The sequence below is a fragment of the Syngnathus scovelli genome, chromosome 4 (assembly GCF_024217435.2).
Source record: "Syngnathus scovelli strain Florida chromosome 4, RoL_Ssco_1.2, whole genome shotgun sequence".
NCBI lineage: Eukaryota > Metazoa > Chordata > Actinopteri > Syngnathiformes > Syngnathidae > Syngnathus > Syngnathus scovelli.
In genome coordinates, this window is record NC_090850.1 from 6,664,469 (window position 1) to 6,690,434 (window position 25,966).

The following is a 25,966-nucleotide window of genomic DNA, read 5'->3' on the forward strand; positions in this document are numbered from 1 at the left end:
TTAGAGTTGATGCAATCCTCAGAGTAACGAGAATGTATAACGAACGGAGTCGGTTGGCGTGCGGGTCCTCTCGGCTCATCTCGCGAGGTTCGACAACCGAATTTCGTCTGACATCCAAAGCAATAAAATCTCGAATTTTTTGTTCGAATACCGATTTGTTCGAGAACCAAGACGTTGGAAAACCGAGGCTCCACTGTATTAACATTTACTGAGGATGTTTTGATTTCCATCCATCCATCCATCCATTTTCTGAACCGCTTAGTCCCCACGGGGGTCGCGGGCGTGCTGGAGCCTATCCCAGCCGTCATCGGGCAGTAGGCGGGGGACACCCTGAACTGGTGCACACAGAGACAGACAACCAATCGCACTCACACTCACACCTAGGGACAATTTGGAGTCTTCAATCGGCCTACCAAGCATGTTTTTGGAATGTGGGAGGAAACCGGAGTGCCCGGAGAAAACCCACGCGGGCCCGGGAGAACATTGAAACTCCACACAGGGAGGGCCTGTGGTGGAATCGAACCCGCACCCTCCTAACTGTGAGGCGGACGTGCTACCCAGTGCGTCACCGAGCCGCCTATGTTTTGATTTGTTTATTTGAATTATTTTGGGGTACTACGCACTGTATCCTACTTAATGTCCTTTCTATTGTGTGGTTGAAGTTGGTTTTAAAAATCTGCTTTGTCTTTTTGTTTGCTTGCCTTTGGACTTCAGCGTCAAGTAAGTCACCATAAAGGAGCAAAAAATATATACTGACGTCCACTTGTCTATTGTTTATTAACAACTAATTAAGTATCCAGGTGGCTTCTAAATCTCTTCTGTCATTCTTGTTTACAATATTTGTTTTTCAATTCAGGTGCAGACTCTTAATGAACAGGAGTGGGAGCGTGTCCAACAGGCCAATGTACTTGCTAATGTGGCCCAGGCTTTCGAGAGTGATATGGATGCCTCGGACCTGGAGGAGGATCGAGAGACTATCTTCAGCTCTGTCGATCTTTTGTCCCCTGGTGGTCAGGCAGATGCACAGACTCTGGCCTTAATGCTGCAGGAGCAACTTGATGCGATCAACAATGAAATCAGGTACTCCAGCCAAGGCAGAAACAACCACCACAAATTTGATTATTGTGTTGCCGTGTAATTTACAAACATTTCACTGCTTTTTTATTCTTTTAGAATGATTCAAGAAGAGAAGGAAAACACAGCCATCCGAGCTGAGGAAATTGAGTACAGGGTGGGCAGTGGTGACAGCCTTGGAGGACGTTTCCGTTCAATAAGCTCCTTACAGCCTTCACTATCTGCCGGCTCTCCTATGGGCAGCAACTCTCCTCCAGGCTCTGGCCACTCCACACCAAGACGTATTCCTCACAGCCCCCATAGAGAATTAGACCGGATGGGTGTCATGACCCTGGTAAGACTTCTCTTGATTTTTTTTTCTTTTTTTTAACATGTAATTCTAAAGATTTAACAGCTGTGGGGTTTAACCAAAATATTAATTACAGCAATTATAATTCATTTGGAGCCCCCCATTATCATATGTATCAATTTTTAATTTATATTGTTAGCGCCCTTGGCTTTACTCAATGCTGGGCATCTGGCATATATACATGTACTGTACTTTGATTGATTAATCACAGCATTTGAACCCCTGAAATTATATTTTTGAAATGTGTATTTTTGCATCGATGAGGAAGTAACAACATGAAAATGGTTGACTGACTTGTGATGCGACATGGTGTGCTGAACTAACAGGCTTTTTCAGTTTATTAGAAATCTGCCGATGCACCAGTATTTCTTCAATTAATGGCCTCGAGTAGACTCCTTGTCTCAATTCATGGCTGGGTGCATCCACTTGATCAAATAAACATTCATCGTTTATCTGATCCTCACGAGAGACTCGTGTTGTCGTGATACCAACATTTTTACTTTGATACTGTAGGCGCATAAAATTCTTCTATTTTTTTACTGAAATAATATACCTCAGAAAACACTTGAAACGCTAAAATAGCAGTAAAATAATTGTTGACAGCAAAACAACTTAGAATTGTTTTAATTTTTATTAATTAAAGCAATTACTGTAAGGATAATCATTAGACTATGTTTTACACAATAAAACATATTACAAACATTTCAACATTTTGGAACAATTGAAGAAAAAACTTTCAACATAAAACTGCCAATAATATCATATATACCCAGGACAGTACAAAAGTTGTACAGAGCTGGAATGCTGAAAATTCTATCAATGTTCAAATCGTTGTGAACCTGACTTTACATACTGTGTTTTCAGTTTCTAACAATACAGTATTTACGTATAATTCCTCATTGGATATTGTTAGGTTAGGGATTTTAGTTATTGATCTGACTCCAAATTGCGATCAACACTTAACACATAAATTGCTATGTCCTAATCCACACACTGGTGCACCTAACAATTTTGCGAGTTTGTTCTGCCAAAGAGAAGACCAGTAGATCAATCAGACCAAATTTACCAATTGTTTATTCCTGACAAAGCGCACTAATACAGGCCTGGGTCCCGGGTCCCTCACACTAAAACTCGTGCGTTTTTGTGACTACCAAAAGACGACACATTCTTCCGGGTTGCCCAGTTTTAAAGAAACACAATATGAATATTAAAGCATGCAAAATATTGTGAGATGATTGGTCGATGGCCATCTCCTCCCCATGTCGGTGTTATCGCTGAGGTCAGGTGGTTGGATTTCCCCGCAAAGCCCGACCACATATACGTGCTGTTGTTCTCGTTTCTCACCGACCTTGAGGTGTTCTCGTCCGGTACTCCCTGTCTGGGCCTATTCCACAACACTTCAAAGAAAACAAGTTCATGCAGTTTCCCTGCACATTCTTCGCCACCCACCAATCCACACGAGCACTCCAATACTACATATTATATTAATATAATTATAAGTTAAACACTTAAAAATATGTTTGCAAACTGCCGAAAGCACATTTCCCTTTAATATGGATAGATAAGCGCGTAGTCTCCGTTGCCAAAACGCACAGAGAGTCTTGACGCGAGTGAATGAGAGCGAGCAAGGATGGCTGGCTCAAAGTGCACGCACCCTCCTAAGTCCATAAAAAAAAAATAATAATAATGCAGGTTAAGTTAGACGGCCATTATCGTGGCAGAGAACGGATAGGTATTTTACATGGGAAGAATTTCACCTGACACCAGGCTTCCGACTTGTGCGTAATGACCGAATCGCTGCATGCCAGCCCTATCTTAACAGAGAGAAACAGAGTTGGAGCACCTAGTCTCTATTTTTTTAACCACGTACTAGTACTACAGTAGGGCAAAAAAGTATTTAGCCACCAGATCAGAGATGGCTGTAATTTTCATCATAGGTACACTTCAACTATAAGAGACAGAAAGGGGGGAATGAATCCAGGAAATCACATTGTAGGATTTTTAATGAAATAATTGGTAAATTCTTCGGGAAAATAAGTACCGTAATTTTCGGATTAAAAGTCGCTCCGGAATATAGGTCGCATTAGCCATAAAATGCACAATAACGTGAAAAAAAACATATATAAGTCGCTCCGGAGCACAAGTCGCATTTTGGGGGGAAATTTATTTGACAAAATCCAACACCAAGAACAGACATGAACCAGCAACAACAGGCTAAACAATAGGTATGCTAACGTAACATAAACACAAACAAAGAGCTGAGAACGGGCCTGACGTAACATTCAGAGTGATTAAAAAAAAACTATTACATAAATAACACGTTTATAAAACCATCTGTGTCACTCCAATTCATCAAATCCATCGATCGTCCTTTGTCAACAATGGGTGCGCGCTGCTGACGGCGCTTGCACTTCAAAATATTCCACAGGCCCATATAATGATATATAAATTAGATATCAAATAACTTATATAAGCAATAATATTATCAAATCATCAGTGCACTCTAAATCATTAAATCCATCGATCAAATTCCTCGTCCTTTGTCAATAACACCGCGCGTGCACCCTGACGTCAGCCTTGTCGTTATTCCACAGATCTAGTATATAACTATATTGTAGCGTTAACAAAGTACAAGGAAAGACGTGGGTTTGGTAAACGGCTCTTTATTTAACAAAACAAACTTCCAGGCCTGTGGCGGCATGGACTTCCAGCCACAGAGGTGGAAGAGAGATCCATAGAATAGGACCGGGCGTGCGTAAAAGCCATGACCGAGCGCCATCCACCGTTCCCGATCAGCCACCCGGCCGAGCGCCGGCCCCAGACTTCTATCCACGGAGGTGAAAAAGAGCTCAGTAGAGTAGGACCGGAGTGCGTAAAAGCCATAATAGTTTTTCAAACCTTCTGTGTAACTCCAAATCCTTCAAACACTTTGTCCTCCGTGTCACTTACAAACAAAGCCGCTAATGATGCCGGTAGTACGTGGGGCCCTTCGTCATCTTGATGAATCTCTGTCCTTTTTGTAAACAACCGGCGCGTCGCACTGCTGACGTCACTTGAAATTACAGTAATCCCTCGCTACATCGCAGTTCGTTTATCGCGATTTTACTTTTTTTTTTTTTGAAAAAAAAACACATAAGTCGCTCCTTATTATGAGTTGCGCCCCCCTCCCCCCCCCCAAACTATGAAAAAAAACGCGACTTATAGTCCGAAGATTACGGTATTTGGTCACCTACAAACAACCCTGATTTCAGGTGCTCACTGTCCTCCAATCGTTACCTACATTAGTGGCACCTGTTTGAACTCATCAGTATAAAAGACACCAAACTCTGCAATGGCCAAGACCAGAGAGCTGTCAAAGGACACCAGAAAAAAAATTGTAGACCTGCACCAGCCAGGGAAGACTAAATCTGCAATAGGCAAGCAGCTCGGTGCGAAAAAATCTACTGTGGGTGCAATTATTAGAAAATGGAAGACATACAAGACCACTGATAATCTCCCTCAATCTGGGGCTCCACACAAGATATCACCCTGTGGGGTCAAAATGATCACAAGAACGGTGCAAAAAAATCCCAGATACACACGGGGGAACCTAGTGAATAACCTGCAGAGAGCTGGGACCAAAGACTACCTTCAGTAACACACTATGTCACCAGGGACTCAAATCCTGCAGTGCCAGACGTGTCCCCCTGCTTAAGCCTTTACATGTCCAGACCTGTCTGAAGTTTCCTAGAGAGCATTTGATCCAGAAGAGGATTGGGAGAATGTGATATGGTCTGATGAAACTAAAATAGAACTCTCTGGTAACAACAACTCAACTCGTCGTGTTTGGAGGAGAAAAATGCAGAGTTGCATTCAAAGAACACCATTCCTACTGTGAAGCATGGGGGTGGAAACATCATGCTTTGGGGCTGTTTTTCTGCAAGGGGACCAGGACGACTGATCCATGTAAAGGAAAGAATGAATGGGGTCATGTGTCGTGAGATTTTGAGTGAAAACCTCCTTCATCATCAAGGGCATTGAAGATGAAGAGTGGCTGAGTCTTTCAGCATGACAATGATCCCAAACACACCGCCCGGGCAACTAAGGAGTGGCTTCGTAAGAAGCATTTCAAGGTCTTGGAGTGGCCTCGCCAGTCTCCAGATCTCAACCCCATAGAAAATCTTTGGAGGGAGGTGAAAGTCCGTGTTGCCCAGCGACAACCCCAAAACGTCACTGCTCAAGAGGAGATCTGCATGGAGGAATAGTCCAAAATACCAGCAACAGTGTGTGAAAACCTTGTGAAGACTTACATTAAACGTTTGACCTCTGTCATTTCCAACAAATGGTATATAACAAAGTATTGATATTAACTTTTGTTATTGACCAAATACTTATTTTCCGCCATAGTTTGCAAATAAATTCTTTAAAAATAAGACAATGTGATTTTCTGTATTTTTTTTAATTTTGTCTCATAGTTGAAGTGTATTTAGGATGAAAATTACAGGCAGCTCATCTTTTAAGTTGGAGGACTTGCACTATTGGTGGCTTTACTTTTTTGCCCCACTGTATATTTGAAAATGGCGTCATACTACATCATAGATTTCTATTTGTGTTTATTGTTCGCTTTTTTGTTTTGCTTATCCAAAGTGTCCCTTCATTTCTCCTATGAGTGTATACTAACATGCCGTGTGTATGCAAGTGTATAACATGTGACTGCCCCCTCCCCAAACTGTAGCATTATTGCGTTGATCCCTACATCATCCAGAGCTCCCTCTCCCAGCAGACAGTAACTTGCCTACCTTTTGGAGCAACTGGCTTCATTGCTCATCCTCAAGTCTATAGCTATGTACCATATTCTCAGGTATCCCGCAAATCTCTTTGTTTCCCTTCTATTCTATGACAGGTGCAGTCTAGCTATAATTTGAAACAACTTTTTATTTTTTTGGGCTCATGTATCCTCATTTCAAGCATCGTAACACCTCTGACATTACTGCCCAAATTGGAAAATCCCCAGCTGGATTTCAACCATGTTTCAGTGCTGTTTGTAATGAACAGCAATCGGGCAATAAGGCATAAAAAATACTGGCCTTTATGAGCAGTGTTAAAATTAGGAATATGGCAACACCAAAGAACTGACACTTACCCAGTATATGAATCATATCAACCTTTAGGCAAGCTTACCTTGGTGTATTTACTTTAAGTTTTTAATTAATTAATTAATTAATTAATTAATTTAATTAATTAATACAATAAAATCTACTTAATATTTTAAATTTGACATTTTCCAGGCTTTATACTGTGTGTTCTGTTCAAGCCATGCCTTCTGGAAGGATTTAACTTGACTCATAAAAAAACGTGCACAGTTCCGCAAAAAGATCAATGATGATCACTCAATTTAAGTGGCTAAAACTCAAAATATTGACTATTAGATATTAAAGTACATGCAAGGACATGTTGCTTTCATTGTATTTATTGATGAAAATTTGTACTGTCCCAATTGAGTTAATCAGTGAACTATAGGTGATCCTAAACAGTGAAATACGGCCAGTATTTGCACCATCAAGCCGCTGCTCATGTAGAACTCCGTGACCCTTACTCAGTTTTGCAGTTCCTTCGTTTTTGTAACATTCCGAGTCAATCCTTTATTTAGTGTGAAGGGAGAAGTCATGTATAGAGAAAAAAGACTTGAGGTCTGGTCTTTGTGCTTTAGTGGCTTTTGATAACTCTTAAGGAATATTTTCCAGCAATGTATACTGAGTGCTTGTGCAGTTTTGAATGCGCTGTATTTAAACCAAGAGCTATCAGAGCAACATTATAACTGATCAGATTTACTTTTCTGTTCACCCCACAATTTCTGCTTCCTGTTTCCCATTTATAGCTCACTAATTTCTTCCATGCCCTGACCTCACAATGTCCGTAGAGAAAAGGAAATGAATGATTCGGTATTTTGCTCTTGGGGCAAAACAAACTTCCATAGAAATGTGGCAGGCTGATGGTTTATTTGCTCTGCTAATGCCAGGCCTCTGTGGAATGCAGAGGGGAGGGAGTGCTGCCCCCATTCAAGGCAAACAATGGAAAGAGTTGACTTCTCAGGCATGTACATCTGTAAGAAGCTTTTGGCCATGTGTAATATCACGTATAGTAGCCTTCTAGCCATCCATTTCTTAAATGTATTTTATCTTATTAGTTTTTAAGTATGTGAAAGTTTAATCCACCAAAAATTGTTTGCCTGATAGGCATTTGAGCTTGGCTGCACCTATCCAATTGGTTTGACTCTCTGCAACTCCCAGCTTGGTTGTTTGCTGGGTTGCTATTCTTTACTCACTTGTGTTGTGTGCTTGACCGCTCCAAGAACTTGTGACTTTACAATTTATAATATCAGTCATTGACTGTCCACTTTACATGTGTTTGGTTTGTCAACAAAAACAGTTACTGCTACCAATATGTTCCTCTTGGTTTGTTTGTGCATGGCTTGATTCCACTGGTGTTCGGTCTTACTTCTTACTAACTGCTTTTCTCCTGTCTCTCTCTTTTTTTTACCATGCTTCAGCCTAGTGACCTGCGCAAGCACCGCAGGAAGGTAAACTAGAGGCCTGCTTCACTGAATGTGTCAGCTTTCAGTACCTTCACTCACCTCTTGTCCCAAATGTGTTTAGCTTTTGTTTCTCCCATTCTTCTGCAGTGATGTACAGTGGACCCCACATATTTGTTTTGGGGCATTTTCTTTTCAAGCGGATCTAAAGCAATCATCGTCATTTTTACTTACTTTCCAACATATTACGAACCAAAACAGTAACTTTACTGAATCGTAATTATTTCTAATTGTTAGTGCAGAAAGTATAACTTACCGTATTTTCCGGACTATAAGTCGCTCCTGAGTACAAGTCGCACCAGCCATAAAATGCATAATAAAGAAGAAAAAAACATAAGTCGCACCGGAGTACAAGTCGTATTTGGGGGGGTCTTTATTTGACAAAATCCAACACCAATAACGGACATGAATAGGCAACAACAGGCTAAACGATACGGTATGCTAACGATACATAAACAAACAAGGAACTGAGAACGTGCCTGACGTAACATATTAACAGTTATTCAAATAACTATAACAGAAATAACACGTTTATCAAACCATCCATGTCACTCCAAATCATTAAATCCATCGAAGTCTTCATCCTCTGTGTAAACAACGCCGCTGCTGACTCCGGAAGTGCATGCGGCGCTGATGTCAGACTCATCGTCGGTTGCGGTTCCAAATATTCCACAGGCCTATATAACGATATATAAACTATATATCAAATAACTACAACATAATTAACAATTTTATCGAACTATCCGTGTCACTCCAAATCATTAAATCCATTGAAATATTTGTCCTCCATGTCACTTATAAACAACGCCGCTGCTGACTTTGGAAGTACATGCGGCGCTGAGGTTTGACTCATTGTCAGTTGCGGTTCTAATAATTCCACAGGCCTAGTGCGCCCTCGTGGTTTAAAGTGAAAATAACACGTGACTCAGAACAGCACTTGCCCTCTGAAGACCACTCCCCCCCCCACACGAGCAGCCCCTGCGCCTCTCTGCCGACGGTGTGAGGAGGGCGCTTGCCGCTATTGACACCCGTAAGGCGGCGGGCCCTGACAACATCCCGGGTCGAGCGCTGAAGGACTGCGCTGGGGAGCTGTCGGGTGTCTTCACGGACATCTTTAACGTTTCCCTGCAGCAGGCCATCGTCCCCTCGTGTTTCAAGGCTGCCACCATCGTTCCTGTGCCGAAGAAACCTGCACCGTCCTGCTTCAATGACTACCGCCCTGTGGCACTGACGCCCATCATCATGAAGTGCTTTGAGCGGCTGGTCATGGAGCACATCAAGTCCGTTCTCCCCCCCACCATTGACCCTTTCCAGTTTGCGTACCGTGCCAAGCGGTCCTCTGAGGATGCCATCTGCTCTGCCCTCCACTCGGCCCTCACCCATCTGGAGAGAAAGGACTCGTATGTGAGGTTGCTGTTTGTGGACTTCAGCTCTGCCTTCAACACCATTGTGCCGCAGCGACTCATCTGCAAACTCGACAAGCTGGGCCTCAGTACCTCCCTCTGCAACTGGATACTGGACTTCCTCTGTCAGAGGCCTCAGGTGGTGCGTGTTGGCGACAAAATCTCCGCCAGCATCACGCTGAGCACGGGGGCCCCCCAGGGCTGCGTGCTCAGTCCATTACTCTTCACCCTGCTGACGCATGACTGCACTGCGACCTACAGCGACAACCGCATAGTGAAGTTTGCTGACGACACGACTCTGGTGGGTCTCATCACGAAGGGCGACGAGACTCGGTACAGGTCGGAAGTTGACCTTCTGACCACGTGGTGCAGGGACAACAACCTCCTGCTGAACGTTAATAAGACCAAGGAAATCATTGTTGACTTCCGGAAGGGTCACACAACACACCTGCCGCTGATCATCGACGGTGCTGTGGTGGAGAGGGTGAGCTGCACCAAGTTCCTGGGGGTGCACATCAGTGAGGACCTCTCCTGGTCCGCAAACACCTCGTCACTGGCAAAGAAAGCTCAGCGCCGCCTGTACTTCCTGCGGAAGCTCAGGCGTGCATGTGCTCCTCAGGCAGTCCTGTCTACATTCTACCGTGGCACTATTGAGAGCGTCATCACCAGTTGCATCGCTGTCTGGGGTGATAACTGCACTGAACAGAACTTGAAGGCCCTGCAGCGCATAGTGAATACGGCTGGTAAGATTATTGGTGCTTCGCTCCCCTCCCTGAAGGACATTTACACCTCCCATCTCGCCCGCAAGGCAACCTCGATTGCCAGAGATGTGAGTCACCCGGCTCACTCTTTGTTTGACCTTCTGCCCTCTGGGAAGAGGTACAGGAGCCTGCGCTCCCGCACCACCAGACTTGCCAACAGCTTCTTTCCCCAGGCTGTTAGGGCCCTGAACTCGCTACCCCCTTCTGCGTAGCGTGTGGCACTGTTGCGCTATTTTCGGGAATGTCTGCTGTACGCGCACTTGCTCCTTTTTTTTCTGCTCCTCTTATTTATTTATTTATTGTTGTGTTATTTATTCATTATTTATTCAGCACGCTTTTGTTATACTTGTTACTTGTTTGTCTGTTGTGAGCCATGTCTTGTCACCGTGGGATAGGGGGGAACGAAATTTCGGTTTCTTTGTGTGTCTTTGGCATGTGGAGAAATTGACAATAAAGCTGACTTTGACTTTGACTTTGACTTTGAAGTGATCATCATAGTAAGTGTGTGTATGTGTTAATGATCAAATAATAATGTGTTAATAATTTCACATATAAGTCGCTCCTGATTATAAGTCGCATCTTCGGCCAAACTATCAAAAAAAACTCCGACTTATAGTCCGGAAAATACAGTAATGTCCTGCTTTGGAATGAAGACATGGAAATTTAATATTTTTCAAAATTCTGATTCGTCGATTAATGGACAAAATAATGGACTGATTAATCGATTATTCCAATTATTGTCAATTGCAACCCTAGTGCATTATGTATCTGCGTGCTTAGCTTTAAGATATTTACTATGCTGTATTTTGAAGCATACAGCAATATTTGAACATGGTTGAGAGTGTTCAATAGGATTTGAAATGGTTTGGGGACTATATGATAGTTTGTTTATTTATTTTTACTAATGTAGGCTATTCAATCACTTTTAGGCGAGGGTCAGTTATTCAAACCTATTAATGATCAGGCTCGTTTCTTATTTCCTACAAATAGTGGTGGTCTACTAGATATATTTGTCATCTAATATGTCATCCAGACGCATTTGTCAAAAGAAAATAATCAACATGTCTGTTTGCATTCAGTAGTGTATTTTTTTTCTACCATGAGTCATTTTTGTCAACGCATGGATTGGTCAAAGGAAACAAATAGCACCTTATTAACTTATCTTTCAAAAAGATGTATGAGTGATTTGATCTAAAATTATATTTTTTCATTTGTAGTAAACAGTACATTTTAGGAAAATGCAACTTATGCACATATTTATATAAAATTTTTAGGTGACTAAGTTTCCTTATTTTTTTGTACGATGTTCTGTTTAATGGCCTTGATACGGCGAAATCTGAGTGCTGGATGTCATCCATTGTTTTTCTACTGTGTGCAGTCAGCTCAGGATGACAAAACCACTATTCAGTGTGAGACATCACCCCCCACCACTCCTCGCTCTATGCGCCTAAACAGGGAAGCAGGTTATGCTGCCAGCCACGAGGACATAAGAGACATTCGAGGGTAAGCCTTCTCCTTGTCACTTAAAACAAATGTTATATCCATGGCTTGACATAAAATAAGGAAATCAAGTGGTATTTATCCCCAAATGCTTGGTAAAAGTTTTTTTTATTTGGTTTACAGTCTTGGCATACAAGATGGGCAGGGTAGCAACCCCAGCAGCAGTAACAGCAGCCAGGACTCTCTGAACAAGGCAGCCAAGAAAAAAAGCATTAAGTCTTCCATTGGACGCCTTTTTGGGAAGAAGGAGAAAGGCCGGCCGAGTCTTCCTGGAAAGGACTCTCCCAGTCAAGGTGAGGTACTACTGTGGGTAACTGATGAAATTCTTGCTTTTGGTTATATCACTGCAGTTTAGCACACACACGCACACGCACACACACACACTCCAATAAAATAATGGCTGTAAACATGAAGTCTCCATGTACTGAGTAGCACATGATGTGCTACAGCATCAGAAGCACTCAACATGTATTCTCAAAAATTCTCAGGAGGAAATTGTGCTGCACACTGTATGTCTACTTTATCTTCATAGATATAAAAAATGACCAAAAAAAGTACCAGGATAACCCTTTTAGTAGTGACTGGAGACATTGCACGTCCACATTTGACTCCATAGTGATAATACAGGATTGGGATGCATTTTAAATACGTATGTAGTTCGTTTTAAATGTCACAAACACCTTGGTTTTGAATAGGGGTATATTTAGGTTATTAAATCGACTGTACATAGATCAATTGTCCATCAAGCCGCTGGTAAACTAGAGCCTATTCCAGATGATTTTAGGCTAAAGGCAGGGCACATCCTAGACTGGTTCTCATAAATAATTTCCATCACATTAAACTGGACAGGGTAGATTTAAACAATGTTTAAAGGTTCTGACCAGCATTTAACATTTTGTTATTGTTCTTAGGTGGCACTCCTGAAGCAGAGAACTCACCTAAGGACGGCTTGGGAATGGGCACCCTGGGAGGCCCTGCAGAAAAAAACAGAAAACTGCAGAAGAAGTAGGTGTCACTCAATAAAGAACTACATGTAATAGTGTTCATTGTAGCCTTGTGCAACTAGGCTTGCACTCATGCTACATTTCCATGCTGGTTCACATATGCACGCACACACTGCTTGCTCACCTGGCTCCCTCCTGCTCACTCACGTCATCAGTTTATTATTATTATATGCAATACTTTCCATTCCACACAGGCTTTTCTGTAGCAGTCATCTCCCACCCCGTGTTGTCTTTCTTTTATTATTTCTTTAGCTTGATCTCCAAACAGCCATGACTAAGTAGCTTTTAAGTATCACTTCATGTTTTTTTGTTATTTTGCCAATCTGCCTCTTTTTTTTATCCTCCTCTTCTCATTCTCTATGTAGTCCAAAGACAGGGTAAGTTGATTCATAATTGCTTTTTCTTCACATAGTATTTGGGTCCTCATTGCTGCTGTCCTTCTGAATGTTTGATCTCTTTTCCGTACTGCTCTTTTACCTGTCGTGAATGTGTATGCTGATTTTGACTTCAGTATTTTGCTCCAAAGCATGAAGTTGTGCGCAAGAGGAAAATGGTTTCTAAATACTTTTCTTTATAAACATGCAGCAGAATGCATAATCTGCCAGGTGCTGAAAATGCCTTTTGTAGGAAACTCTCCTAAGAACATATTTTTACTTATTTTGTTTGGCCGTGTGCATGTTTAACAATGAACTGCGCCATCTGGTGGCCGACTCTAAATTCAGCAATAATGACGACGCCTTTCCACACAGTTTGAATGAATTCCCGCTCAGAACCCTCCAATATGCCTTCTAGTTTTCTCAATACTTGACAACGGTATTGCTATTGATAGTAAACCAAGGCTGTGCATGATTGTAAAGGTATTACTCTCCTTAATACCTCTCTGAATGCATGCTGTGCCACTTTTCTATTTAAGAGGAAGTGTCTTAGAACTGTTATTTTAATTATAGTAGTATAAGTACGTACCCAAAGTAAACAGTCGCTGACTACCAATTGTCTTTCAGATACTTAACTAAAGACCAATCTGATTGAACCTGCATAGTCAGGACATTGAAAGGGCTTAAGAGGTTTTGACACACTTCTGGTTTTCAAAGACATCAGTGGTTTTTCATGTTTTTCCAGATGAGAATGTCCTGTTTTCTTGCACTGCTTTTGTCTTTGTTTTTGCTTGCTATGATACTGAATGTGCATGGGTGGGACGCGGTTGTGTGCTTAAATTGGGTTTAATTCAATTGACTGTATTGTTTTAAATAATATTTTGTGTCAGGCATGAACTGTTAGATGAGGCGCGCAGGCAGGGCCTGCCTTTTGCCCAATGGGATGGACCAACTGTTGTCGTTTGGCTTGAGGTACAGCATTGATCTGGAAAATTATTAGAACACCTGTATTGGGTTTTTTTTGTGCGATGAGTTTCTGACCTATCTTTTGTCCTTTGGCCAGCTGTGGGTGGGCATGCCTGCTTGGTATGTAGCTGCCTGTCGTGCAAACGTAAAGAGTGGAGCCATTATGTCAGCACTTTCCGACACTGAAATCCAGAGGGAGATTGGCATCAGCAACCCTTTGCATCGTCTGAAACTTCGTCTTGCCATCCAGGAAATCATGTCGCTCACCAGTCCTTCTGCCCCTCCCACCTCAAGAACGGTATTTGTCTCATACATAATTGACACACTGTTTCGCACACATTTCTTTATCTGACTTAGAATAGTACTCTCACGGGTTAACATTTTAAGCATTTTTTTTTTGTAACAACCAACGCTTCCTGGTCTTTTCTCTTCCGTCCTGCACCACTGTCCTTTCTCTGCACACTTCACTCACTTGTGATGGGGGGTGTCAAATGATCAGACGACAGGAAACGTTTGGGTCACACATGAAGAAATGGAAAGTTTGGCAGCCACACCTCCTACGGTTAGTCTTTTCAGATTGGCTGAACACTGGTTTGTTTTTCATAGCATTGGCTGACTATTGGGCCTGTTCCAAGTTGGTCGAATATCACTATCTGCAAATTGATGAGAATCTTCCAGCTTCATTGGAATTAAAAATGAAAAATAATCATTATTAACCACTTGGAACACTGTCTTATTCAAGTAGTCTTTCCCAAGTTTTCCTGGAATGCATTTTTGGTGGCATATAGTAGTGTGGCGTGACGTGTATGTCTGCTCAGAATGAGTTTTGTCATTTTCCTTCACTTTGATTTTTACAATAAATTTTACTTTCAACTCTTCTAACCCAGCACTGCAGACTCACTAACGCAGCCTTTCTTTTCTCGTCACCATGCTCACTAACCATGCTAACACCAGGAGGACGACGAAAGTAGCTGGGCCCAGGTTTGAACGTATACATGTCACCCTTTCAATTTCTCCTCGCTCAAGAACTTTAGCCTGTCACAATCAGAACCAAAATTGCGATCCTCTTAATACACTAAACTGTCTCTCTTTATCCCTTCCAATACCCAACAAAATGTGTGCCTCCAATCCAGACAGCCATCCAACAGCCATATGAGCTCACAGTGATATAAAACCTAATAATAATATTATTTTAAGGTCATTTAGAACATTAGTCTAGGTTGAGGATGATTTTCTTCAGTGAGCCTTCTCCAACTGTGTGTCATGTGACTACTTTTTCCAGTGACCAAAGTGAGCAAAACTTAAGCAACCACTAATATTATGTAGTTCTGTCCAGTTGCCGCAACTGAAAGAGCGCAAGAAACGCAACTATTATGACTAATAACCCTGAAATTGCAAACCCTCCAAGATCGTTGATTTCAGCAGTTTGGGAGCGTTTTGGCTACCTCGCTGGTGGTCGCAACATTGTGGTGGAATAATTATGAATAAGGGATGTTTTTCAGCAGACCTCAAAATCCTGGGACAACTCATCTTTTAGCAAGGCAACGACACTAAATCCAAGCTAAGATATCAAATGAGTGGCCCGCACTTGAATCTAATTTGACATCATAGATCAGTAATGGGTGTGTGCTGACTCATTCCAGCCAAATCAAGGAAGTTTGTGAAGAATGGGTAAAATTGCCAAGAGCTTGTAGTACTTTCTCATATTCAAAAAGACTTGCAGTCATGCTGCCAAGGTACATCAACAATATCAACATTATTGAGCAAAAACAGTGAACGGAGTTATTTTAGTTATTTGTTAGTTTATTTTTCACATGTATTTATTTGTCTATGAATTTATTTGTGTATGTATTTATTTATTTATTGTTGCAACGAGTTCCTAAACATTTTCATTGTTATTGGGGGTTGTTTTGATTGTTTTTTTTGTTTTTTTGTTTTTTCGTGGGAATGGGTGGGGAGGCTTTTGTATTGTTTGGGAATGAGGTGAAACATTTAATAATGTGGAAAAGTGGATTGTTGCAAATACTTTTCGACAATGACTTTACAATATTACATGCCATTTAAAACTAACATTACAGTGATTGTGTTTGTACATGCACATAACATACACACAAGTAGCTGTCTACTTGAGTATTTTTACACCACCTCCCCCGGCCCTCTTTTTTCATGAAAAACACTTTTTGACAGTATATCCCAGAGGAGTTTCAGGCGGTCAAACTAATGTTTTTTTTTTTAATAATTGATCTTAACTATTTGGGTGGGGGTCCACTGTACAATGATTACTGGCAATAACAAATATAGATCTAAACTGCAAATATTAAAACATAGGAGAAAAAAAGTTAATTCTGATACCTATACTCCTGTATTGATTAGCCCTAATAATGCTGCTGATATTATTAACTATAACAATAATTATGATAATATTAATCAAGGGCTCTTTTTTGTACAAAATTTAATAGGCTTCTGAACTTGCATTAAGGGACAATCCTTGTGGCAGATCATGAAAAAGAATTAGCTTAAACATTTCCTCTTGTATTTCATACAAATTTTCATTTTATGTATGCTACGTTTTCAGTGTTTTGTATTTTAATTTACAAAGTTAGTGTTGCCCCCATATTTAAAAATGTTTCTTTGTCTAATTCTATCTGTTTCTCTCTCTCTCTCTCTCTCTCTCTCTCTCTCTCTCTCTCTCTCTCTCTCTCTCTCTCTCTCTCTCTCTCTCTCTCTCTCTCTCTCTCTCTCTCTGTCTCACTCTCTCTCATATTTTATTATAGACATTGGCATATGGAGACATGAATCATGAATGGATTGGTAATGAGTGGTTACCCAGCTTGGGTCTACCACAGTACCGCTCATATTTCATGGAGTCCCTGGTGGACGCCCGCATGCTCGATCACCTGACCAAGAAAGACCTCCGGGGACAGCTGAAGATGGTTGACAGTTTCCACAGGTAATGAATGCACATATGGCGAGCAATTGTCTAGTTTTAATCCAGCCTTCTATACACATTGGTATAGAAAATGGCTGCCAATAACTGATCAACAATGGTCAATTTCTTGTCAATAGGAACAGTTTTCAGTGCGGAGTAATGTGCTTAAGGAGGCTCAACTATGACCGGAAAGAGCTGGAGAGGAGAAGGGAAGAGTGTCAGCTGGAGTTCAATGGTAACAAAAGCAGTATTAAATACAGTGCCTTGCGAAAGTATTCGCCCCCCTTGAACCTTTCAACATTTCGCCACATTTCAGGCTTCAAACATAAAGATATAAAATTTTAATTTTTTGTCAAGAATCAACAACAAGTGGGACACAATCGTGAAGTGGAACGAAATTTATTGGATAATTTAAACTTTTTTAACAAATAAAAAACTGAAAAGTGGGGCGTGCAATATTATTCGGCCCCTTTACTTTCAGTGCAGCAAACTCACTCCAGAAGTTCAGTGAGGATCTTTGAATGATCCAATGTTGTCCTAAATGACTGATGATGATAAATAGAATGCTCCTGTGTGTAATCAAGTCTCCGTATAAATGCACCTGCTCTTTGATAGTCTCAGGGTTCTGTTTAAAGCGCAGAGAGAACCATGAAGACAAAGGAACACACCAGGCAGGTCCGAGATACTGTTGTGGAGAAGTTTAAAGCCGGATTTGGATACAAAAAAGATTTCCCAAGCTTTAAACATCTCAAGGAGCACTGTGCAAGCAATTATATTGAAATGGAAGGAATATCAGACCACTGCAAATCTACCAAGACCCGGCCGTCCCTCCAAACTTTCATCTCAAACAAGGAGAAGACTGATCAGAGATGCAGCCAAGAGGCCCATGATCACTCTGGATGAACTGCAGATAACTACAGCTGAGGTGGGAGAGTCTGTCCATAGGACAACAATCAGTCGTGCACTGCACAAATCTGGCCTTTATGGAAGAGTGGCAAGAAGAAAGCCATTTCTCAAAGATATCCATAAAAAGTCATTTAAAGTTTGCCATAAGCCACCTGGGAGACGCACCAAACGTGGAAGAAGGTGCTCTGGTCAGGTGAATCCAAAATCAAACTTTTTGGCCACAATGCAAAACGATATGTTTGGCGTAAAAGCAACACAGCTCATCACCCTGAACACACCATCCCCACTGTCAAACATGGTGGTGGCAGCATCATGGTTTGGGCCTGCTTTTCTTCAGCAGGGACAGGGAAGATGGCTAAAATTGATGGGAAGATGGATGGAGCCAAATACAGGACCATTCTGGAAGAAAACCTGTTGGAGTCTTCAAAAGACCTGAGACTGGGACGGAGATTTATCTTCCAACAGGACAATGATCCAAAACATAAAGCCAAATCTACAATGGAATGGTTCACAAATAGACGTATCCAGGTGTTACAATGGCTAAGTCAAAGTCCAGACCTGAATCCAATCGAGAATCTGTGGAAAGAGCTGAAGACTGCTGTTCACAAACGCTCTCCATCCAACCTCACTGAGCTCAAGCTGTTTTGCAAGGAAGAACGGGCAAGAATTCCAGTCTCTCGATGTGCAAAACTGATAAGAGACATACCCCAAGCGACTTGCAGCTGTAATTGCAGCAAAAGGTGGCGCTACAAAGTATTAGCGCAAGGGGGCCGAATAATATTGCACGCCCCACTTTTCAGTTTTTTATTTGTTAAAAAAGTTTAAATTCTCCAATAAATTTCGTTCCACTTCACGATTGTGTCCCACTTGTTGTTGATTCTTGACAAAAAATTAAAATTTTATATCTTTATGTTTGAAGCCTGGAATGTGGCGAAATGTTGAAAGGTTCAAGGGGGCCGAATACTTTCGCAAGGCACTGTTCGTGTGCATTCAATACTTGACAGAATTATGCAAAAAGAGAGTACATAGAAAGTTGCCTATTCCTGTTTCCAGATGTGCTGGTGTGGAGTAATGAGCGTTTGATAAATTGGATTCAGGCTATTGGGCTGAAAGAGTACAGTGCCAATCTTTATGAAAGTGGTGTTCATGGGGCTCTGCTTTCTCTGGATGAAACCTTTGATCACAACACCCTGGCACTCTTGCTGCAGATTCCCACACAAAACACTCAGGTACAGTAGCATACCACCACTGTACTACCCAGATCTTGAAACCAGCAAAAGAATAGCCATATAAATCATTATTATTATTACTATTAATATTATTATTACGCATCTGACCAGTGCTGTATACGTTGCTCAAGGCCACTACTTCAAAACATGCAAGTCCACCTACAGCTAAGCCTCGATTTTATGTAGACTTTGGGGTACAGAATTTGAGAATCGCGTTAACCCCAAAAGCATGTTATTTAGAAAGTCTTGCAAGTGTAATAAAATTAGAGCCATGCATACAAGTGTAGCGGGAAATTGTAGTAGGGAAATACCTACTGATACACATGGTTGCATTTGAGGGATAACATAATTGTGCTGGGTGAAAATGATTACGATATAATTATTAAAAACTTATTATATTACCAATTGGGGTAGTGATCATGTAGGACGTCCTATCCTATTACCATAAGCAGTCATAAAAATCAAATGGCCTTTACCGATCAGCGTCTCTGTGGTCGCACAATGGAGTGCCGGAGCCTCGGCGACTCGCTAGCATTCGCCCGCCCGCCGCGACAGCATCTTTTGTCACATCTCAAGGCAAAATTAGTTAAGCTGTGAGTACGGAAATCTGCTTGCCTCTACACTGGCAGCAGTGATGACATCTTATTTTTGGCAGCATTTTGGCGCTACTTTCGTCACATCATTTCCACTTGTTAACTTAACTCACGCGGAGTACTAAGTGTTTTTACACCGCCACAATGTGAATTTGCGATTGGGCTTTCATCACTTGTAGATGAGTTATTTAGATAGATACTAGATCTAAGGCAGTGGTTCTTAACCTGGGTTCGATCGAACCCTAGGGGTTCGGTGAGTCAGTCTCAGGGGTTCGACAGAGGAGGTCCGAACAAACCTGTTTTATCGTGTAGCTCCTGATTTGCCAGTATGTAATTTGTTGCGAGTTCATGCATTGTGTTGGCTTTGTTCTTTGAACAAGGTGATGTTCATGCACAGCTCATTTTGTGCATTAGTAAAGAACGTCTATGTCTTGAATTTAAAGAAAGAAATGTTTCACTAACGAGGGGTTCGGTGAATGCGCATATGAAACTAGTGGGGTTCGGTACCTCCAACAAGGTTAGGAACCACTGATCTAGGGCATGGGTGTCAAACTCATTTTTTTCGCGGGCCGCATTGTAGTCATAACTTCTTTCGGAGTGCCATTATGACTGTCAACCCAAATAAATCTATGAGCACCTCATATTATATACAGTAAAAGCTGCAAAACAAACTGACAAATAACTTGTTTTCATATCAGACGAGTATAAACTAGTCCAATATTTTAAAAAATAAGATATTAAAAGTGAAGACAATTTGCTATTCTAGTAATGACACACGCATTTGATGCACTATTTGTCTTCGCGGGCCACATAAAATGATGTGGCGGGCTGTATCTGGCCCCCGGGCCTTGCATTTGACACCTGTGATCTAGGGCCTCCTCAGCAAATGTTTTCGCCAGCATGGCTAAAGTTTTGGGCGAAAAAGACGAGGATCGTGCTAGGGAAATAGACAAGTCGAACGGGATCAAGAACTGCTTCAGATGGGCATGGCCCAAGAGCAGCGCCATCTTACAACTCGGAACACAGTCCGTAACCACATGTCTGATGGAACATATCCGTAAAGTAGATGTCCCGGGGAAGGTTTTGTGTATTCTCTGTCAAGATATGATCAGCTATGGAGGTAGCAGCGCTCGGAACATTAAGGAGCACATCGAAACAAAAACACACAAAGGTACTTTTTTTTTTTTTTTTTTTACAAGGATGTGGGTTTAGAAAGTAACATGTTCTTACATGTAAGCTAATGTTAGGCTATTGTCATATTGTTAAAGAATAAATCTTCCATGATGGATGGATGGATGGATGGATGGATGGATGGATGGATGGATGGATGGATGGATGGATGGATGGATGGATGGATGGATGGATGGATGGATGGATGGATGGATGGATGGATGGATGGATGGATGGATGGATGGATGGATGGATGGATGGATGGATGGATGGATGGATGGATGGATGGATGGATGGATGGATGGATGGATGGATGGATATCATCGGCCCCCCCCAGACACCTGGCTACTTTTCAGTATTTGTTCACATTTGCCATTCTCATCCCTGTTAAATACAATATTCATGTCGTTGGAGCGAATACTGTACCATTTTAAACTGATAGTAAAGTTGGATATCAGTAAAACGTTGGGAGCTAAACTGGGCCGCCCTGAGCCCTGAAATTCTAGGACTAAAAATGAATACCACTGTGGTCCTGCATCTCACTTATTGAATTAAAAATGCTTAGTTCATCTGCAGTCCTGCAGGTGGCGGCAATGTATTGTAATGAGTGCCTACTGCCGCTGCTGTTTTTTGTGGGTCTTGTGAATCCAGACAACCCTGTTGGGATACAAAAATTTAAAACTACAATCCTTTTTCAGGAACTGATTCTAAATTAAATATTTCCTAATCCTCTATGTATTTTATACAAGATCTGACGGAACAAGCCCACCTTGTGTCATTTGCACTTTCTAGTGGTAATCTCGCTCTGTGTACACCAATACATTTGCAGGCGGTCCAGCACATTCCCAATCAGCAGAGATGAACCAACTCTGTTTAAAAATAAACTCTTAATATAAAAGAACCCGTGACTTTCAGGAAACACATTATAATGTCCTCTGCAAGTTTATTATTGTTAACAAAGCTAAAGTAACTCAACATAAACGTTAACTAATCTTTTAATTCATGAATTGAGATTAAATGCGGGTCAAAATTATAATTAAAACAACAATTTATGTTTATAACATTGAATAATAACATTAAATTATAGTGAGAATCCTTTTTAATTTCATATATGCACTTCTGGGTAGAATTTAAATGTACCTATACGTTTCTGTATCTATGTATGGGCTGCACAGATGAAGCCAGCGTAACAGTCGTATAGGAATTGTATCTTTCTTTAATAGTCTTAAAAATACTCCATATAAAAAAACGCTAAAGTAAAACAAAGCAATTTTGAAAAAATAAAAACTATCAAACCCACTTTTAAACTTAATTTAAAAAAAGTCAGAATGAAATGAAAAAACAAACTTTTTAAAACTACCTTAATTAAAAAAAAAAGGCAAAATGAAATAAAAAAACTAACTTAAAATATATATAGTGTTGAGCTATATATTGTCATATTTATGAATTACAGGTGAAGTTCAGAAACAGGTGGAATGTTTTTCTGCAACTTCGTTATGAATTACAACGCATTGTAAAATCTGTATGTCGTAAGCTTTTATCTGTCAATCTAAAAATTAACAAACGAAAAGCTCTCAAAAACCCTGATCTGCTGTGACATTTAGGCACACATAGAACCATCCCTGATTAAAATTGTCTGTTGGCCAGTGCAATGTAATTGCTACATTACTATGTAAATAATGTGGCTATTCAAACATGTCAGGTGAACATTTGAGCTGTGACTCTGAGTTGATATTGTGCAGCATGGTGATGGGTGAATGTCTGGTATTTACTATGTTTGAAAGAAAAAAAGATACTGCCACTAATTTCTCTTCTCTCCCAATGCTCTTATAGGCACGAGCAACTCTTGAGCGGGAGTACAACCGTTTGCTGGCCATTGGTACCGACAGAAGGATGGAAGAGGTGATGAACATATGTTTGCTGCATGATGAAAGAAGCCAACTTTTCCCCTCTTGAAATCTTCTATGTTCTAGGATGAGGACAAGAACTTCCGGCGAGCTCCCTCATGGCGAAAGAAGTTCAGGCCCAAAGACATGAGGGGGATGCCTTTGGGTGCATCAGACACTCTGCCTGCCAACTTCAGAGTGACCAGCAACGCATCATCTGCCTCCACCCAGCCAAAAAGGAGCCCAATGGACGGTACGTTAAAGTTGTCAATGCATGCGTTTGAGCTTGAAATGCCTTGTTAGTGTGCCATGATAAGCTTTGAGAATGTCTTACTTTGAATTCTTCTTGAATGGCTTGTCTGCTGTGCGCAGTATGTGATGCTGTGATTAACGGCATGTCTTTGCATGTGATTTTTGCCAATATGCACACACAGGAAGTCAGTCTATACAGAGGCTGGACACTGCTACTGTCAGGACCTACTCTTGTTAACATAAACCTCACACAACGGTAAGATCTCAAAATGCAGGCATCTCAAGAAGCAGACCTCTTTGCAAGCAGAGCGTAGCTTTGTTGAACTTTTCAGCTTTAGTGATGCACTTTCACACCTTTTCTTCTTTTTCTTTCTCTCCCATCCAACCCTGTCCTCTGTCCTGCTTCCTTCCACCTATGTGTCTGCTCATCTCCCTTTTTCCCCCACATCTCAGTTTATCCTCATTATTTCTATAGGTAACCGCTGGTCAGAAGATGAAGGGGAATTCCCTGCTTTCAAGACCAGGATGATGAACTAACAGATTTTTACTAAACATATGACACAGTATCACAGGGAAAGATCTCTCACCAATCTCAGTGTCCCTAGAGGAAACTGTGTAGATGTCCACATTTTTCATATTTATGTAAACCAATGGGACATTTATATGATTTTAGAACATAATGTAATCGTTTTGCCTCAATCCCTTTCAACTTTTTACATTTCTTTACTGTGCTCATCAGCTCTCAGATGTAGGTAACTGAATGTTTCAAATGTCTGGAGTTTGTATATTTCTACCAACAGAAGTTTTATCTAATCTTTTTATAATCTTCATTTGACCAGATGTATGTTTTTTCCTTGTTGATTTGAAATATAATCAATGGTTAAGTGACTTGTGATATAATTTAATTCTATATCGTTACCCACTCTTTTAACTGTTAAAAGGTTTCTTGCCTATTATGTTTGACAATGTAAATGCAGCTGTTATGTAGGTTAATGTATGTGTGTGTGTGTGTGTGTGTGTGTGTGTGTGTGTGTGTGTGTGTGTGTGTGGGGTGTGTGTGTGTGTGTGTGTGTGTGTGTGTGTGTGTGTGTGTGTGTGTGTGTGTGTGTGTGTGTGTGTGTGTGTGTGTGTGTGTGTGTGTGTGTGTGTGTGTGTGTGTGTGTGTGTGTGTGTGTGTGTGTGTGTGTGTGTGTGTGTGTGTGTGTGTGTGTGTGAGAATATCAAACTGCTGGAGACCATTTTGCAAACTGCTCAACACTGTGACCATCACCATTCAAATAACTGCTGCTGGTAAGCCAGGTGATGAGAACACTTATCACGTGTAACCCAGGACCTCTCAACGCACGCACACTCACACACACACACACCAAATGTTTTAAATTCAAGAAACTAAAGCCATACATCAGTTACAGGAAAATAAAGCGAGGGCCACTTTAAATGCGAGTGAAAGTTAAATGCAATGTTCTTTGTGTTTCGCCTTGCATGCAAGGACACTCCCTTTCCCGTCCCTGACAACTTTGCCTGTCCTTTAACCCCTCAACTATGGAGAGACCTATCTGCACAGGAGGGGGTTTAACATACAGAAGAACTGAAAAGACTATATGGCTGAGCGGACCAATTTCACTGAAGCCTCTGTTAATCCCTACTGCAAGTAGACAGGCTCAAACTAGTAATGGGAAAATGAAGCATAAAATTTGCTTCTTAAACCAGTTGTATTATTTGTAACTGCTCTAGTAAGCACTGTTGATGTGAAGAAACGGGGTCAGTGTACTTTCAGCACAGTGTCGAACAGAAAGTGTCATCTCTGGGGCTTAACACAACTGGTTCACAAACGGTCTTGAAGCGTCGTTTTCCCATCACTAGTTTGAATCTTAAAAAAACACTTTTTACAAAGACGTTATATGAAGCCTTATTGTTTATTGATTAGACCGTCTTCTGCGTTCTTATTTATTATTATTCATTTTTGTTCTCTTCACTATCATAGCTTAAGCTGTAGTTTTTTTCTCCTATAGGTCTTGTCTGCTTTCACAACAATGGTTTCACATTAATCTCCATGACAAATTGAAAGAAACCAGCTTTCTTTAACACTTAGTGTAGTCTCTCAATTCCAAATTCTGTTTTCATTTTTGTAATTTCTCTCATGCCCTGTGGAAATCATGTTGCTATTATTAGTCCTGTTGAATTGTCTGATAATGTAACAATGTACAGTCTGAGTACTTATAAACTATTTTTATCACAGTATTATTTATTGCTTACTTTCAATAAAATACTGAAACAGATTTTCTTTTTCAGATAGACAAAAACCTTAACTTGAAACATGTATTTCAGCTTGGCATTGACATGAGCAAAAACGTAAGGGTTTATCTGTAAGACCTTAGCCCCAACCCCCTCTCATGTTCTCAAGAAAACAGTGGGGGTTACATTTTGTTTATCGAGTAGAACACCATAGTATTTTAAGTCTCACAACCAAGTTTCATTCTTCCTTGGTCCACGCAATGCTCTGTAACAAATGGCCCTTCTATTGAACGAACTGCAATCAACACAAACCTTTTCATACTATATACTACAATAAACATGGCTATACGACACAAAGCAATGTACACCTCTTTTAATAAAATGTGCTTTTAATAACTATGTCACTCATTTAAAACTTGGGGGGAGACAACAAGTCATGTGTTAAAATGTAATTGTCCGGGGCATTTTTGGAGGACTTGCAACGGGAAATAGCAACCAGGTTCCTGTAACTGATTGTTGATCAATTGCTGAACATGATCAGTGTAGATTAAAATGTCAAGAAGACACCAACAGTTATGTTGGTAGTGTTGAGATGAAACAAATGAGCTATAAAGAGCAGTTGATGTAAATCATTTCTTCAGTAAAAAAAAAATCATTTTGGTTGCCGATTGATAATTATCAATCGGCAACCAAAATGAATTTTTTTTTACGGAACACATAAAAGACAGCAAATACCTGACTGCATATATTTTAGCTGAGTTAAA

At 40.9% G+C, this 25,966-nt stretch overlaps 1 protein-coding gene across 16 annotated transcripts in view; it reads left to right on the forward strand.

The window, feature by feature from the left end:
- Window positions 1–25,598, forward strand: part of ppfia1 (PTPRF interacting protein alpha 1) — a 52,942-nt gene extending 27,344 nt beyond the window's left edge. For 3 of the 16 annotated variants that reach the window (XM_049719141.2, XM_049719138.2, XM_049719128.2), the window contains exons 15-31: window positions 857–1,080; window positions 1,174–1,408; window positions 7,953–7,982; window positions 11,537–11,661; window positions 11,782–11,951; window positions 12,570–12,663; window positions 13,028–13,039; window positions 13,927–14,008; window positions 14,100–14,300; window positions 14,502–14,564; window positions 14,957–14,983; window positions 16,777–16,952; window positions 17,069–17,166; window positions 18,891–19,066; window positions 22,663–22,731; window positions 22,803–22,968; window positions 23,443–25,598. In XM_049719141.2, coding sequence (XP_049575098.1) covers window positions 857–1,080; window positions 1,174–1,408; window positions 7,953–7,982; window positions 11,537–11,661; window positions 11,782–11,951; window positions 12,570–12,663; window positions 13,028–13,039; window positions 13,927–14,008; window positions 14,100–14,300; window positions 14,502–14,564; window positions 14,957–14,983; window positions 16,777–16,952; window positions 17,069–17,166; window positions 18,891–19,066; window positions 22,663–22,731; window positions 22,803–22,968; window positions 23,443–23,504 — 2,010 coding nt within the window. In that variant the 3' untranslated portion in view covers window positions 23,505–25,598. Of the gene's footprint in view, window positions 1–856; window positions 1,081–1,173; window positions 1,409–7,952; window positions 7,983–11,536; window positions 11,662–11,781; window positions 11,952–12,569; window positions 12,664–13,027; window positions 13,040–13,926; window positions 14,009–14,099; window positions 14,301–14,501; window positions 14,565–14,956; window positions 14,984–16,776; window positions 16,953–17,068; window positions 17,167–18,890; window positions 19,067–22,662; window positions 22,732–22,802; window positions 22,969–23,149; window positions 23,224–23,420 lie in introns of those variants that run through there. The other 13 variants (XM_049719130.2, XM_049719129.2, XM_049719136.2 and 10 more) reach the window with 13 other exon arrangements.
- Window positions 25,599–25,966: the final 368 nt, after the last annotated feature.